This window comes from Falco rusticolus, chromosome 1 (assembly GCF_015220075.1).
Source record: "Falco rusticolus isolate bFalRus1 chromosome 1, bFalRus1.pri, whole genome shotgun sequence".
NCBI classification, from domain to species: domain Eukaryota; kingdom Metazoa; phylum Chordata; class Aves; order Falconiformes; family Falconidae; genus Falco; species Falco rusticolus.
In genome coordinates this window covers 7,557,307-7,572,456 of record NC_051187.1, presented here as the reverse complement: position 1 = coordinate 7,572,456, position 15,150 = coordinate 7,557,307, and the positions used below count along the sequence as shown (strand labels likewise).

The 15,150-nt window shown below is 57.0% G+C and overlaps 1 protein-coding gene and 5 non-coding genes across 6 annotated transcripts; 4 read left to right on the top strand and 2 right to left on the bottom strand.

Moving 5' to 3' along the window:
- The first annotated feature begins 5,503 nt into the window (after nt 1-5,503).
- Nucleotides 5,504-5,576, top strand: TRNAR-UCG. The gene has a single exon. It is a non-coding gene; the product is annotated as a tRNA-Arg (tRNA).
- A 186-nt stretch (nt 5,577-5,762) lies between these two features.
- On the top strand, nt 5,763-5,835 carry TRNAR-CCU. The gene has a single exon. It is a non-coding gene; the product is annotated as a tRNA-Arg (tRNA).
- A 3,732-nt stretch (nt 5,836-9,567) lies between these two features.
- On the top strand, nt 9,568-9,640 carry TRNAR-UCG. Its single transcript has one exon. It is a non-coding gene; the product is annotated as a tRNA-Arg (tRNA).
- Nucleotides 9,641-10,494: 854 nt separating this feature from the next.
- On the top strand, nt 10,495-10,567 carry TRNAR-CCU. Its single transcript has one exon. It is a non-coding gene; the product is annotated as a tRNA-Arg (tRNA).
- A 945-nt stretch (nt 10,568-11,512) lies between these two features.
- On the bottom strand, nt 11,513-11,585 carry TRNAR-UCU. Its single transcript has one exon. It is a non-coding gene; the product is annotated as a tRNA-Arg (tRNA).
- Nucleotides 11,586-12,154: 569 nt separating this feature from the next.
- Nucleotides 12,155-14,759, bottom strand: MRPL58 (mitochondrial ribosomal protein L58). The gene is made up of 6 exons (XM_037407761.1): nt 14,570-14,759; nt 14,047-14,080; nt 13,571-13,630; nt 12,831-12,913; nt 12,554-12,723; nt 12,155-12,368 (listed from the first exon to the last, which is right to left on the bottom strand). Exons 1-6 carry the CDS (start codon nt 14,726-14,728, stop codon nt 12,284-12,286), a joined length of 591 nt encoding a protein of 196 aa, XP_037263658.1. The 5' UTR covers nt 14,729-14,759; the 3' UTR covers nt 12,155-12,283.
- Between the last annotated feature and the right edge of the window lie 391 nt (nt 14,760-15,150).

Sequence of the window (15,150 nt, the reverse complement as noted above, 5' to 3'; positions counted from 1 at the left end):
AGTTGCCAGTGGGGCTGGGCTACCTGCCCTTTTCCCTGGGCCACCTTGGGAAGGCTCAGCAGCAGGGTGGCTCCCTCGCCGAGGTGTTTCGTGGTTGGCTTGTTTGTGGCTCTCATTGCTGGCTCGGTGTGCGCGTCTGCAAAGAGCAAATAGCATGTGTCAGTGTGAGGGGTCAGTGGGTGACTACCACACTGGTACTGCCAGAGGCGTTGGTTACCCTGAGGAAACCCAACCTCGCCCAAACAAACCTGCAGTAAAATGCAGCAAACCCAGCTTGTTTAAGAGGTTATGGGTGGTTTTACCTTGCTGGAAGCTTCCGAGAGCCTTGCCTGAGCATAGGGATTGGTGCTGCTGGTGTAAGAGGAAGAGGGTGTCTAACAGAGCCATGATCATGAGCAGGAAGGTGCCCAAGAAGAATACCACTGCAGAACAGAAAACCAAGTGAGCTTGTGATACTGGCATCATTTTCTTGAATGTAATCCTGCCTGCCTTCTGCTGCCTGGTGGGGAAGGGGGGAAATTTCCAACCCCAGCAAGCTGGTGCAGCTTAGCTGTTCGTGACTTCATTGTTCACAAGCGTGTCCTTAAATACCCAAAGACCTTCCCAAGGGCTGGTACCTGTGTGAAAATCGGTTAGTTTTTATTCGATAAAGATGGGTACCTATCACAGGTGGTCTGTTAGAGGAAGTTGGGAGGATGTTGTTGAGAATCACAGCTAACATGGAGCTGCCGAGGATGATGGCAATCTGGAAGCTGATTTTCTCCTCAAGAGAGCTGGGTCCAAACAACACTGCCATGTCCAGCAGATACAGCGCACACGTTGGGAGGATCAGGTTCAGGATATACAGAGTGGGTTGTCTCTCCATGGAAATCTGTTGAAGAAGATGGACAAAATTTAGGTGAGTGGGAGATAATGTGTTGGGTGAATGCTTGTTCCCTAGTGTAGAAAATTATCTTATTTCATACTTTTTTTTTTTTTTGGTGGCAAATCAGTACAATATAATAGGAAAGTAGTGCTGTACCACATAGGTGAGCACAGAATATTCTTCATTATCCACCTCTTCCACGTATTCAATGATGCTGAGGTTGGTGAACTTCCATTCTCCATCAGTTAGGAGGTAACTCTGGCTTTCTTTCATCATCTCAGCTGGTGTCTGTCTTGCCTTCATGACAACGTCTGTTACTGTTTGGGCAGGAGGCAGAGCAGGAGGCAAATTGCAGAATTTAGGTATTTATTAGAGGTCAGTTATTTCCTCTCCCCTTCCCTCCCAACCAAGGGTGTGTGCAGATGGGGAAAGGCAACATTTCTTGCACTGCTGCGTTTTCTTAGCTCATCAGGGAGAAATTAAAAAGGACTCTGGTGAAGAGACTTGGCTGGACCTCTGGGAATGTGGATCAGAGGGAAAATCTCTGGTGAATCCCATTCTTTGCGGATGGGAGCTGGAGGGTTGCATGTCACCTCTGCTTATTCTTCAAGCCTTCCTATTGGGATGAACTCTGGCTGCAGTTTGGCTCCCTGAAACTGTCCTGAATTTCCTCCTATTTTGATGACTTTCAGGTATGTTTAAAGATCAGTCCTGCAAAATTGAATGTGAACAAGTAGCCTTGTTGCAGGAAGCCTCCTAATCTCCTGGTTTGTCCCAAGGGCACTTACCACAGAACATCCAAATGCTTCCAGAGATGTTGCTGGGAAATGTGCCAAAACAGAATGGCAGTGGTTTAGCTCATTTTCCCTGGTGTTACACAGCCACAATCCCACTAACCCAGTGTGAGCACATGGTGCTGCTAAGGGAACCCAGGAGTTCGCCAGGGTCCTTCTCATCTGTTCCTCCTGAAAATTTAGCCCAGCTGTAGCAAAACTCCGCTTGCTGCTCTACCTGGGTAAAGGAATAAAGTGATGCTCAAGTTGCACATCTGGGTGTCAAAGGGAAACTTGAGGATCATCAGGCTGCACGTTAAGGTAACCTGGAAGGGCTGGGTGGAGGTGAAGCTGCCGTTGTGCTCGATGACCGTATAATCCAGGTTCAAGTTTTGTCCGTTCACTCTGGAGTAAACAAAAGTGGAGAGTGACCGAGCTCCACGGCGCTGTGGTGCCCCGCGGTCCCCCAGAGCCTGGGCTGTCAGCATCCCCTCCCGGGCAGCTCCGGCTGTGCCCAGCCTGGGGGAGACCTGGGGCTGGAAGGGCTGGTGAGTGCCTCTCACCAAGGGCTGTAGCAGCTCTGCACCTCCTAAGGAAGCTCTACTTCTCCCCCCTCCACGTTCCGCTCTCCCTGGGGACTCACTTCCGGCTCTGCTGCCTCCCCCTCACCGAAGAGCGGTGCCCACCCCTCTGTCAGACCCCCGGTGCTCCATCCCCTAACAGCAAACTGCGAAGGGTCATGCCATTCCAGGGCATTGCTGGTCTCTGCTGCTTCCCCAGCTCAAGCTACAGCCCAGGCATCTCTGGAGATGTCACAGTATTACAGAGCCACAAAGTGCTTTGTATAAACCGTGGTCACCGTTAATCTAAATGATGAGGTTCTTGGTTACAGAGAGTTCATGGGAATAACTTAACCAGAGGAGTTTACCCCATTTCCTACACCACCACCACCAGTTTACATTCGTTGTGTTTCGCTTAAGCCAGTGGATGAGTGGAAGGGGAACCTACTGCTCTAAAATGAAGATGCGGGGAGACCAGTACGTATCCGTGGGCAGAATGACTCTGGAAATGTTACAGAAATCCTGCGGGTCCCAGGTTACAAAAGTGTTTTCCCACTCCTGGGGGAAGAAATGGCAGGGGAGAAATGAGCATGGGGCTCGGCAGCAGCCGTCGCGCCAGGCGTCACAGGAGAGGAACGCTCCCGAGGGACCTACCAGGTTCAACATGAAGTAAAATGTGACCGTCTGGAGCTTTTCTACCTGGAGGAACAAAAGGGAAGATACTGAGCTGATTTTCTTAGGTACATCCAATGCAGAACCCAGAAGCTCTCCTCGTTGCTTTTGTAGCATACAGGTTGTAGAAACTCAGGAAAAGAGCTCAAGGATCCTGATCCTGTGGCCGAAGAGAGGGAGCACACGGTCTAATGGTTTGCAGAAAAAAAAAAATAAAGTTATTGCTAATATTTACACACCAGTGCCCTGCAAATGTGTTGCTCAGTTCGGGCACCCCACAGGTTGGTTGCAGAGCTTGCTGTAAAGCAGGCTGCTTGTCTGACCCTGCCTCTGAACTTTTTCCTGGAAGTAGGATGCTCTAGAAGATGACGGAGAAGATGCTCCAGATCTTCCAAAAATGCTTTCCAACAGCAGAAAGCCGAAGAAGTGGAAGGGACTGATGCTCATCCCCGTGGCTTTGCTGGCCCAGCCCTGCCTGGCAGAAGACTCAGACCCCAGCCCAGCCATCGCCCAGTTTTCTGCTCTAAAGCCCCAAATGGGAGTTTTGGGTCCTTACCACAGAGAGAATCGCCACCAGCATAAGATCCACCTTCACTTCCAAAGGCTCCTCCAAGCTTGTCTTGGGCAGGATGTGTGTGTGCAGCTTGCTGTGAGAGGAAACGTTCAGGTATTCAACCACATCGTAGTAGGTGCAGACGTACCTCGGAACAGCCCCTGCTAGAAAAAAAAAATATCCACTGGAATCAGAAAAGGATCAGGCAGGATCTCAGCCTGCGAGGGGTGTGCCAGAAGAGAAAGGGTACGGAGTTGGGGATGTGAAAAACATCGGTAACACGGGCAAATCCCTTCTCACATAGATGGGAACAGAATTCCTCAAAGCTTTTCCATGCCTCTTGTACTTACCTGTCCCAAGAGAAAAGGTGAGGATAGCTATAAAAGCTCGCTGCATCGTCTCCTGCTTCCAAATAAAGAGGAAAATAGCCCTGTGTGCCTTATGAACAGTTCCAGGACACGTCATTTGTTATGTAGAAGTTGATTTGATATTTATTAATGAGGGGTGGCTGTTTTGTAAACAGAAGCTAGACTTTTGATGTATCTATTTGCACTGGAAGGAAGACTTTGCTAATGGTGTGATGCACTCAAAGCTGCTCCCAAGAGCCAGTTTAGTTGTGGTAAAGGAAGAATAAGGTCATTAAAAAAAAAAAATCCAACAATTTGAGGGCAAGGAACACAACGAAAAGGCAAGGAGCCAGAGCTACTCAGAACCAAATCTTGTCTCATTTACAGGGCTGAGAGTTTACTGCAATGCCATTGAAATGGAATAGAAATTAAAATTAGTGCTTGTGTGATGTGAGGGGTGCCGGGGAGGCTGCTCTCCCTCGAGCCCAGCCCTGCTCCGTAGCAGCCCAGCCTGTGGGTGTTCGAGGATGTCCTCATTTCCCAAAGCACTGAGCCTCTCATGTGCCCACTGATTTTGTTTCTGCCTCCTTGCTGCTCTCCCGCGCTCTCGAGGTTCTTCTCCAAGCCCTCACAGCTAAGGTGAAAGGCTCAGAGACTTTTTTTTTTTTTTTTTTCTCTACATCTCTGCCTGCCTTTCCCTCAGCCGCCCTCCTCTCCATCACTGCCTATTTTTTCCGTGGTGATTCCAGCGATGGTTCCCTTGCAGGGGAGCAGCTCCAATTCTTGTGTGCTTGGGAAGTCCCATCCTGCTGGGGCATTGCAGGTGGCACCTTATTTATTTGCCCTTTGGTTGTGTGGGAGGTAGGAAGTGTATGGGCCATAGGGCAGGGTTTGAACTGGAGGTAACTGGTGTGAAGAGAAGTAGAGGTGACCGCTGTGCTGGCCGTAGGAGTTTACGCTGGTGGGACGGTGTCGCTAGAGGTGGGACAATGTTGAGCCCCCAGAATGGAGCTAGAGGTGACCTGACCTCCAGCAATCCCTCACATCTGCCAGCAGCTGGTGTGATGTGAGCTGCTCCTCTGCCTCTGCCAACTTTTGGTACCCGCTGCGTCCTGTTGCAGTGAGGTCCTTGGCCCCACCGCACGCCCCGCGCAGCATCCCTCCCTCGGCAGCTCGTGGGGGGGCAGAGGAGGGAGGAAAGCCGGACCCGTGTGGCACTTCCAAGGCTGGGCGAGGCGATGGGATGACTTGGCTGCGCAGCGGGGGCCCATCCTGCGCAGCACCCTGCTTCTGCCTCTCCCAGCCACGTACCCAAGCCCTGGCTGCAGGGGTGTCCCCTGGCTCCAGCGCAGCGAGCGCAGCCGCCCTGTGCCATGCTCGACTTCCCCACAGCCTGGCCATGGTGACACAGTCCTACTCCCACCGTGTCTTCTGGTGGCCCACCATGACTTCTGGTGGCCCGCCATGTCTTCTGGTGGTCTGCCACATCTGCTGGCAGCCTGCTGTGTCTGCTGGTGGTCCGCCACATCTTCTGGTGGCCTGCCACGTCTGCTGGTGGCCTGCCGTGCACCCAGGGGCTCCAGGAATCTTGGGAGGGCCTGGGGGGCTTGGGGAGCTCAGGGGGCTCCAGGGGCTCAGGGAGGACTTGGGGGGTCTTGAGGGGTGGGGGTGGGTGTGATGCTGGGGGTTGGCAGGATCGCTGGGACGGGGGGGGGAGGGGCTGCACTATCAGTGACCGCGTGGCCTAATGGATAAGGCGTCTGACTTCGGATCAGAAGATTGAGGGTTCGAGTCCCTTCGTGGTCGGCCCCTTTTCCCCGCACTTTTAAACCCGCTCCAGTTTTTCCCGCTCCCCCCTTCGCGCCCCCTCCCCTCGGGGCTAGGGCCCGCCCGCGCGCCCCCCGCCCCGCCCCCACGCCCCGCCCCCACGCCGCCTGCTGGGCCCGCAGGGGTCGGGGCCGTTCTCCCGGGCCGGGGCGCGCGCCCTGCGCAGCCCCAGTGGCCTAATGGATAAGGCACTGGCCTCCTAAGCCAGGGATTGTGGGTTCGAGTCCCATCTGGGGTGAGCCGCCTTTTGCCGGTGCCAACCCCGGTTCCGTGCTCCTTCCCCCCGGGTCGGTGCCGCCAGCCCCGCGCAGCGCTGCCGGGCCGCCTCCCCCGCCTCCCGCTGCTGCCCGCAGGGTGCTGGCTGTGGCGGCTCGGTGGGAAGATGTTCCCCATCCCCAGTGGCAGATGTCAGTTGAGGAGGGTGATGCACCGGGAGGGTCCAGATGTGCGAAGGAAGCAGCGCTGCTGGGTTCATGTGTCTGGGTGGCTTCTGCAGGCAGAGCTTGCGGAGGGGATGGCTGAAGAGGGAGGTCGAAGTGGTCCATGACATGTTTTGGGGCAGCCAGACCCCCATGGCAGCCCCAGGCTCACTCACCAGGACGATGCGGTGATCAGTTCCACGGCAGCCGCCCCAGCCTGCCTATCACAAGGGAACCCAGGAGGAGCAGCTACAAACTGCCCCGGATTTCCGTGCAGAGATGGATGCTCCATGGTCCCACACGCCCAGGTGAGGCTGTCACCGAGGGAAGAACCAGCAGCTTTTCCCTGGGCCCTGCTGATGAAAGGATGGGATTTGGAGAGCTGTGTCGTGGTTTAACCCCGGCCGGCAACCTAGCACCTCGCAGCCACCAGCTCACTGCCCCTCACCCAGAGGGATGGGGAGGAGGATCAGAAAGGAATGTAAAACTCAAGGGTTGAGATAAGAACAATTTAACAGGCAAAGCAAAAGCTGCACACGCAAGCAAAGCAAAGCAAGGAATTCATTCACCACTGCCCATGGGCAGGCAGGTGTCCGGCCATCCCCAGGGAAGCAGGGCTCCATCACCAAAAGGGTTACTTGGGATGACAAACGCCATAATGTCGGATGTTTACCCCCTTTCCTTCTTCTTCCCCCAGTTTATATACTCAGCGGGATGTTATATGGTATGGAATACCCCTTTGGCCAGTTTGGGTCACCTGTCCTGGCCGTGTCCCCTCCCAGCTTCCAGTGCCCCTCCAGCCCTCTCGCTGGCAGGGCCCAGGAAACTGAGAAGCCCTTGATTTAGTATAAACATCACCCAGCAACAACTAAAAACGTCAGTGTGCTATCAATGTTGTTCTCACATCATGGCCAAAACACAGCACTGCCCCAGCTACTCAGAATAAAATTAACTCTATCCCAGCTGAACCGAGAACAGGTGTTAATGAAAGGGTGTTTTTTGGAGAGCTGTTAATGCAAGAGCGGTTCTTTGGGGCATGGGCACCTCCCCAGGTGTCCCCAGCAGTGCAGAAGCAGGGTATTAAAGCTGTTTAATGAGCCTTGTCTGGGCAGAGCTGGGTCAGGGCTGAGTCAGGAATTTCTGCTGTATTTTGACCCCTTCCAGGTGCTCCCTGTATCATCAGCTACATCTGACTCCCAGCAAAAAGGCTGGGGGATGACCACCTTGCAGATGTCATGTAAAGCTCTTCCCGGAGCATGGCAAGCTTTAGTGGGAAGGAAGCTTTACTCTGCTGGATAACGCATCTCTGCAAGGGCTGTTTGCTGGGACCACGCAGTCTGGCTGTGCTGCCCTGGGACCCTAGCCCTCCACGTACGTGCCTTTGGGATAACGCCCTCTCAGGTTCGTTGCATTAAAAAGCTGCTTGGAGGGTCTTTTCCTGTGGAGTTAATGGATTTTAAAAGGCAGCTGTGGTCAGGGTGATATCACACTAGTAAAACCTAAAGTCAAGTTTCTTTTTGAGTAATTTTTCTCTCTTAGGGGTGGGGGGAAATGACTCCACCGCCTGAAAGGCAGCAAACCTGGCAAAGCCCTGGGTGTTGGGCCACCGGCAGCCCCAGGCAGCCGAGCTGCAGGTCCCTGGGCTGCTCAGCAAACCCTGCCTGCTCTGGGGGATGGGGATGGGGCGAAAGGGGTGTCTCCAGGCTGGTGTTACCTGGGACCACTTGGCTTCCACCTCTTTGGTTGACCAGCTTCAAGGCTGTGATCGAAAGTGCAGCCAGAGAACGATTTTTGCATCCTTCTTACAAGACTGGATAGCATCAGGTGGCTCTTGGGGGTGTTTGATCGCTTGGGTTCCTCTGGGCAGCGTTTTCTCTGCATCCGCTGGAGATGCTGTACCCACAGTCCCACTGCGATGTCCTGGTGGCAGCACCACCAGGGGCCTGGGCTGGGTCACCGTGTGCTCAGAGGGACTTCCATCAGTCATGGCCTCGCTTGGGCAGTACCAAGTTTTGTTCCTGCTGGTTTTTGCTGCTCCTGGCTCCAGAGCGCTAAGGCTCAGGCAGCAGGAGGCTGGACCTGTGCTGCTCCTCATGAGCTGGAGTGACTGTGCCGGCTGATGGGTGAGGACCAGGGTGCAGAGCGGGGAGAAAACAGCCCTGGGGGAAATGCTGCAGGGACACGTGGCATTCCAAGGGCTTCGAATTCCCTGGTGCTGGGCAAAAGCGGGCAACTGCTGCCAGCACCAAGGAGCTTCCTGCACCCTGGGGCCAAGGGACACTCGGCCATGGGGGGCTCAGACCCTTGGCCCCCCAGTCTGCAGTCAGGCACCAGATCCACTTGACCGGGCTGTCACCACCACACATCTGGCTTAGTGCTGCCCCACCCCCTTGCATCTGACACGATCGGGATTTGCACCCTACACCCCTCTGTGCCCCCCACACCTTGGTGAGCTCTTGGGGGCACCAGGGGTGGATGGAGCTGGGGCAGCTGCTACGTGCTCTGGTCTGGCTGCTGCCACCCGCCGTACTGGGGGGGTCTGCACAGCCGCAGGGCACGAGAGCTCATCTCGCCCAGTCCTTCCTCTCCAGCACGTCTCTACTCAGCTTTCGTCCGATGGATGCATTGGAAAAGACACACAGCTGGAAGCTGAGCTGGACATACCCCGGGAACCAACATGTCCCCCAAACCACCCGTGGCAGTGGAAGAGGCTAAAATACCTTCCTGCCCTGTGGTGGGCTTTGGGAAGTTTTTCTAGGATTAGATGAGAAGCGCAGGTTTTTGGGGAGAAGCCAAGCCGTGCTGTGGAGGGTGCAGGAGGTGCGGTGGGTAAGGAGCAGGAGCCTGAGCCCCGCGGTGCTTCCTGCAGCGCACCGTCACGCTGTAGCGGTGCTGTGTTACTGCAGGTGCCATCACTGGTGGCTCGTAGACACTGTGGCCACCACACTGAATGCATGACTTGGCTCCAAGGTCCCAGCTGTCCCTGTCCTCCCTCCTTCCCCAGTGATGCCCGACCCTGGGAGTCAAATGGAAGGAATGTACAGCCTCGGCTGGGTGTGATGGTCTTGGCTTTGCCTTTCCATGGGGATGTGGCAGGGAAGGCCTGGACTCATGTACCCCTGGCAGCTGTAGGGTGAGGGTGGCAGTGACCCCAGCTGCTCTGTGTTGGGGGTGTCCCTGGCTGGTGTCTGCTCTTATTTGTGGGTTGTATTTGTGTTCGGAGTTGTTGGCATCCTCAGCAGCACGGCTGGAGCAGCGGGCAGCAGAGCCGGTGGCAGGAGGGGAACGTCGCTGCTCCAGCCCACAGGATTCCTGCACGGCACAGCCTCCATCAGCACGTATGGGGGAGGCTGTGGGGGTTCATGGTGACCTACGGGGTCCCATGGGAGGAGGGGCCCCCTGCCCGCTCACCCCACCACGGGGAGGAACAGCCACAATCCCAGGAGGGATGGGAGCGTGGGTGATGCACAAGGGGTGGCAGGAGACCCCCCCCCACCCCCCCCGGACCCCCCCCCGGTGTGTGTTGCTGTCCCCAAAGCAGAGTTATGGGGGACCACGTGGCCTAATGGATAAGGCGTCTGACTTCGGATCAGAAGATTGAGGGTTCGAGTCCCTTCGTGGTTGTTTTAAAGCCACGAGTCGTTTAATTTCCCCACACCCCTGGAAGGTGGGGGGGGCGGCGGTCGGTGGTCGGTCCCTGCCCCGTGGGGTGAGAGCAGCCGTGGGTGTCGGTGCTGGGGGGTGCCTTAGGGCCGGCTCTGCCCCGCAAGGCCCCGGGGCTCTGCCCCACGGCGGGGCCGCAGCGCGGGGGTGGGGGCGAAGCGGAGCCCGGCCCCTGCGGCCGGTTTTTGGGAGGTGGGAATAAAAGGGTGGGGGCAGCCGGGGCTGGGGCTTGGCGCCGCTGCGGGGAGCGCCCGGTGAGGCACGGGGGCCGGGGTGGGGGTGTGTGTCTGGGGGGGGTGTCTGTGTGTTCTGGGGGGGTGTCCCCCCGACCTCGCCCCTCCCTGCGGGGTAGGGCTGGGGGGGGTAAAAAAAAAAAAAAAATAGTGGCTGCCACCCCAGGTGGGAACTCGAACCCTCAGGCCCTGGCTTAAGCGGCCGGTGCCTCATCCATTAGGCCACTGGGGCCGCGCAGGGGCCGCCACTTCCGGGGGGTCCGGGGCAAACTGGGGGGGCTCGGGGGGGAGCCCGGGTGAGCGGGCTCGGGCGGGGCGGAGCGGGCTGGGCTCCTCGCAGGGGTCTCCAGCCCCCCGCGCCGGCAGCGCCCTGCACAGAGCCGGACCGAGCTGGGCGGTTTTACCGGGGGGGGAGTGGGCTGCGTGGCTTGGCGGGCACGGGGCTGCCCTGCGCTGGGGGACGTTCAGTCCCGGGGGGGCCTCCCGGGGCTGTGCGGGACCCCCCTGCCCACTCGCCGTGGCCACGTTCCCCTCCGGCCACCAGAGAGTTAAGTGAAGGCGCCAAAATAGACTCCGTAGGCGGCCCCAGTGGCCTAATGGATAAGGCACTGGCCTCCTAAGCCAGGGATTGTGGGTTCGAGTCCCACCTGGGGTGACTCTTTTCCCCCTGCGGGGTGACCAGGCTTGGTGGGGGGCGATGCTCCCCCAGCAGCCCCGGGGGTGGGCTCATGGCCCACACAGCAGCCACACGCGTGGGGCGTGTTTTTAATGACGTGTCCAGCCGCCACGGGCCGGCTCCAAGGCTTAAGACAAAATTTTTTCAATCTTCCTGTAAAATCTGGGGCAGGAGAGCTGGGCGGCAGGTGATGGTGGCGGTGGGGTCATGGGAGGTCCCGACTGATGGTCCTGTGACAACTTTCAGTGTCACAAACACCCCTGAAGCAGTGACACCTGCCTTGGGTACCGACACCTGAAGCAATGACACCTGCTTTGGGTACCGCACGGGGCTGCAGGCTCCTTTGCCAGTGAGGGGGGGCCGGCAGCCTCCCCCCCACCCCACCCCTGCATAAAAGCTTCAGGCAGGAGAAAAATTGAAATCTTTGCTGCCCTTGCTGGCGAACAGAGGGGTGAGGGCGGCCGGGCCATGGCAGGGTTTCCTGGCAGGGATGGTGGGATGCACCCGTGTTTGGGGGAGGATGGGGGGGTAAATGCTGATGCAGGTGGTGCAAGGGCAAAGCTGAAGAGCCCCTCTTCCAAAGGGGACTGGGCACTGGCTGGCGTGGAGCCATGAGTGTCCAGAGGGGACCCCACACATCCCTCGCCGTGGCCCCCCAGTTAGGGACCCCACACCCCTTTGCCATGCCCCAGTTAGGGACCCCACACCCCCTCACCACGCCCCCCCAGTTAGGGATCCCGCACCCCTCACCATGCCCCAGTCCATGCCCCAGTTAGGGACCCTGCACCCCTCGCCATGCCCCAGTTAGGGACCCCGCACACCCAGTTAGGGACCCCCGCACCTCGCGGTGCCCCAGTTAAGCTCCCACAACCAGCACTTTCCCCTCTTCTTTGGGTTGTTGCCTAAAACAGAACCCCCTCTGCTCACCCCAGGTGGGACTCGAACCCACAATCCCTGACTTAGAAGGCCAGTGCCTTGTCCATTAGGCCACTGGGGCCTGCGGAAACATGAAAAAAAGGGTCATTTCAGGATCTTGGAGCCCCCCACTGTACCCCAGGCTGGCGGGGCTGAAATCCATCCTGCACCACAGAACCTGGTGCTGTTCAAACAGGGCTGGGTGCTGAGTGACTGCTGAGGGAGCTCAGCCCGAGGTCTTGGCATTCCACAGGGTGGTTCCTACCTTGTAGCATCGATGGAGAGCAATCACCTCCTGCCAAATCCCTGCCGTGGCTTTCAGTTCTTTCAATGCAGTGACAGGCGTGGTTTTTGGTTAGGAAAAAAAAACCAACAACTAAAGTGGAAGGAAAGCGCTTGAAGCAGTGAATAGTCCTATTTGCTACTTGGATACGCGGTTAAGACTGCTCTTACTCCCCTTTCTTCTCCCCCAAATCTACCTTTGCTTTTATGTTCAGCAGCAGAGGGTGTTCCCACAGAGCAGAGGGCTGGACAAAGGGCATAAAGGATTCAAAAAACCCCAAAAAGTACCTGTCAAAAATACGGCATTTTAGTTTCTCTCAAACATGGACAATATTTTCTCTGCAAAATGATTGACAGGCTATCACAGCGTTTCACTAGGTTCAAAATGAGGTGTTCAATATTTTTATTTACACTTTTAGACCATTTTTATTTCATACAGCTCACGCGTTTAGCATCACCTACACCTGCCAACGGCATTTATTTAAGAAGACTGAGGATCTAGTCAAAGTCTGCCCTCCTGCTCTGTTTTATGTTTGAGTGTATCTTTTTCTGACGTAGTCGTTCACGGTTCATTTTTTCCACCCTAAAACAAAATGGGAAGATCCTTTAGCGTACAAAGCAAGCATTGAAACATCCACCTTTGAGCACAGTTATAATGTAGAGCTGAAAATGTTATAACGAGCTGAAAAACATCCACAGGGAGAAAAAACCACTCTCTGTTCTTGGGATGCTACCCAGGAAAGTCATTAAAACCTTCAATTAAGGTACCTCTCTATGAGTTTCTGTGTGGTCTCCTTAGACACCACCTTGGGCACCTCGGTAGCCTCCGTGACCATGGTCCTGATCTTTTCTAAACAGATCGCCAGATTCCTCATTTGGTAGCGACTCTCGTCAGAGTTCACGATCAGCTCACCGGCTCGGTTTATCTTATTCCTGTGCTAGAGAGGGGAAAAGGGGATGTGACCATGGAAACCTCCTCAGAGTGGTCCCGTTCGGGCTGGAAGTATGATGCTTCAGCCCTGGCTGGCGGAGGGGGAATAGTTACCATCGATGCCATTTTTTGTCTCACAGCTTCTGGAATCCAGTCTGCTGATGCCAGGTGGAACCGAACTTCTGCCTTGCTATTCACTGCGAGGAAAAAACCAATTATTTTTTTCCATGGAACAGCTCGCCTGCCTAAGCTTTGTGAGATAATTCAGTCTGTTCACTGCTGGCTTTGAACACACAGCGATTCCAGTATTAATTTCCTGAAAAATCACAACTTCTTTCTTGCTGTATTTTTGCATATCACTCTACAAGGCAAACTCTGATTTTTTATGGAGGGTCTGTCACACTATCTGCCTTTACACACACTACAAGTTTTATCATTATCACCAGTCACTATCTTATTTTCAATGGCAATGGCAGAACAGGAAGGGTTACAAGTTTATTTGAATTAGCTGAGAATTTATTGTGCTGTGATGTTTCCAACATGTTTGATCAATGATGAATTGATCATCTGATCAATGAGACCAGATGAGGTGGAGGCGGAGGTGGTGTTTGCCCCGGCGCGTGTAGCAGCAATGACCCCAGTAAGAGCGTTTGTGGGAGAATCGCATGTAACGACTGGTCTCGAGCACTACGAAGACTCAGAAGTTGCGTTAATAGGGTGACGATAATGAGAAATTAGCATCGGCTGGCACAAAGATGCTGTTTAACTTCAAGTTGTCAATATTTTACCGCAACGGACAGAGAACCACCTGCAGGCTGTGGTTGTTCCCTCGGAGCGGGAGAACCTCTCCTCACCTTTGTTGACGTGCTGCCCACCGGGGCCGCAGCTGCGGCAGTAGGACACGGTCAGGCGAGCTGGAAGGGAAGAGCAGCAGGCGGTGACCCGCAGCCATGGTCCCGCTCTGACCACGGGCAGCAGGGCATGGGGACGGTCCCAGTGGGAGGACGGCTGGGACTTGGTGGTGCTGGCACCCCCAGTTCAGCTCCAGGCCTGGAGCTCAGCCCCCAGCCCACTGCTGGGCATGCAGCCCGGGAACAGCCCGGCTCCATCCGCGGGGACAGTCGCCCAGGGGAAGGGGGACGCTCGCCCTGGTGGACGGGGATGCTTCCTCAGGGGAACACTCGCCCCAGGGGGAGGGGGATGCTCACCTGGGGGGAGGGGGACGCTTGCCCGGAGGGTAGGGGATGCTTGCCCCGGGGGGGGGTGTGGGTGGGTGGGATGCGGACGCTCGCCCAAGGGGACACACACCCAGGGGGAGGGGGACACTCACCCATGGGGATGTCGAGGGCAGGCGGCTGTGTCTCCTGGAACACACGGCAGGGTGCCCGCATCAGCCCCCCACACCCCGCGGTGGCACCGCCCCTTCCATAAGCCCCGCCCACCCACCGATAACCTTATAAGCCCCGCCCACCCTCATTGGCACCACCCCTTCGGCTAAGTCCCGCCCCTGAGACGGCTCCGCCCCTCCTGCTAAGCCCCCGTTAATCTTCCGACAATTTACTGTGCTAAACCCCATCCACTAGCGGAGGCACCGCCCCTTCGTTAAGCCCCGCCCACCCATCCTCAATCCCTCGGGCTAAGCCCCACTCATCCATAGTCAACGTTGTGCTAAGCCCCGCCCACCCGCAGTGGCACCGCCCCTTGCGGTCAGCCCCGCCCACCCACAGTCAACACTTGCTAAGCCCCGCCCACCCTCGGTGGCACCGGCCCCACATAAACCCCGCCCACCCGCCTTCGTCACTCAGACGCTAAGCCCCGCCCCTTGCCGCCCCCCCCCGCCCCTGGGCACTCACCGGGGCGCTGGCGGCGGCGCCGTCCTGCCGCGGCGGGTACAGCTTGTCCAGGCTGTACGCGCTCCGGTACTCGGCCCCGGCGGCAGCCCGCTGCGAGAACCGAGCGGCGAGAAGCCTCAGCCGCGGCCGGCCCAGGCCCCGCAGCGTGTGCGCCGCCATCTTGGCTCTCGCGGTGCGGCTGCGCCACGGCGTCCCCACGGAAACGGCGGCCGCACGCCGCGTTCCGGGGTGGGACCTGCGCGGGGAGGGGGGGTCTCTGGGATGGGTGAGGTGGGGGCGTGTGAGTGGGGGTGTACGTGGGGTGTGTGGGGATGCATGGGATCCCTGAGGAGTGTCCTGTCCGTCAGGCCTGGGGTGGTGTGTGTCGGAGGAGGTCTGGGGGACACCTTGGGGGCCATGTGGGGGGTCTGGGAGGGTATATGAGGCCTGTAGGCCACTGGGGTGGGGGGAATGTAGGAGGTCCGTAGTGGTGGTGGTGTTTTGGGGTCTGTGGGGCAACATGAGGGGTGTAGGAGGTCTGTGGGGTGTTACAGGGTCTGTAGAAGGGGGTGTAGGTCTGTGAGGAGTTATGGGGTCTGTGG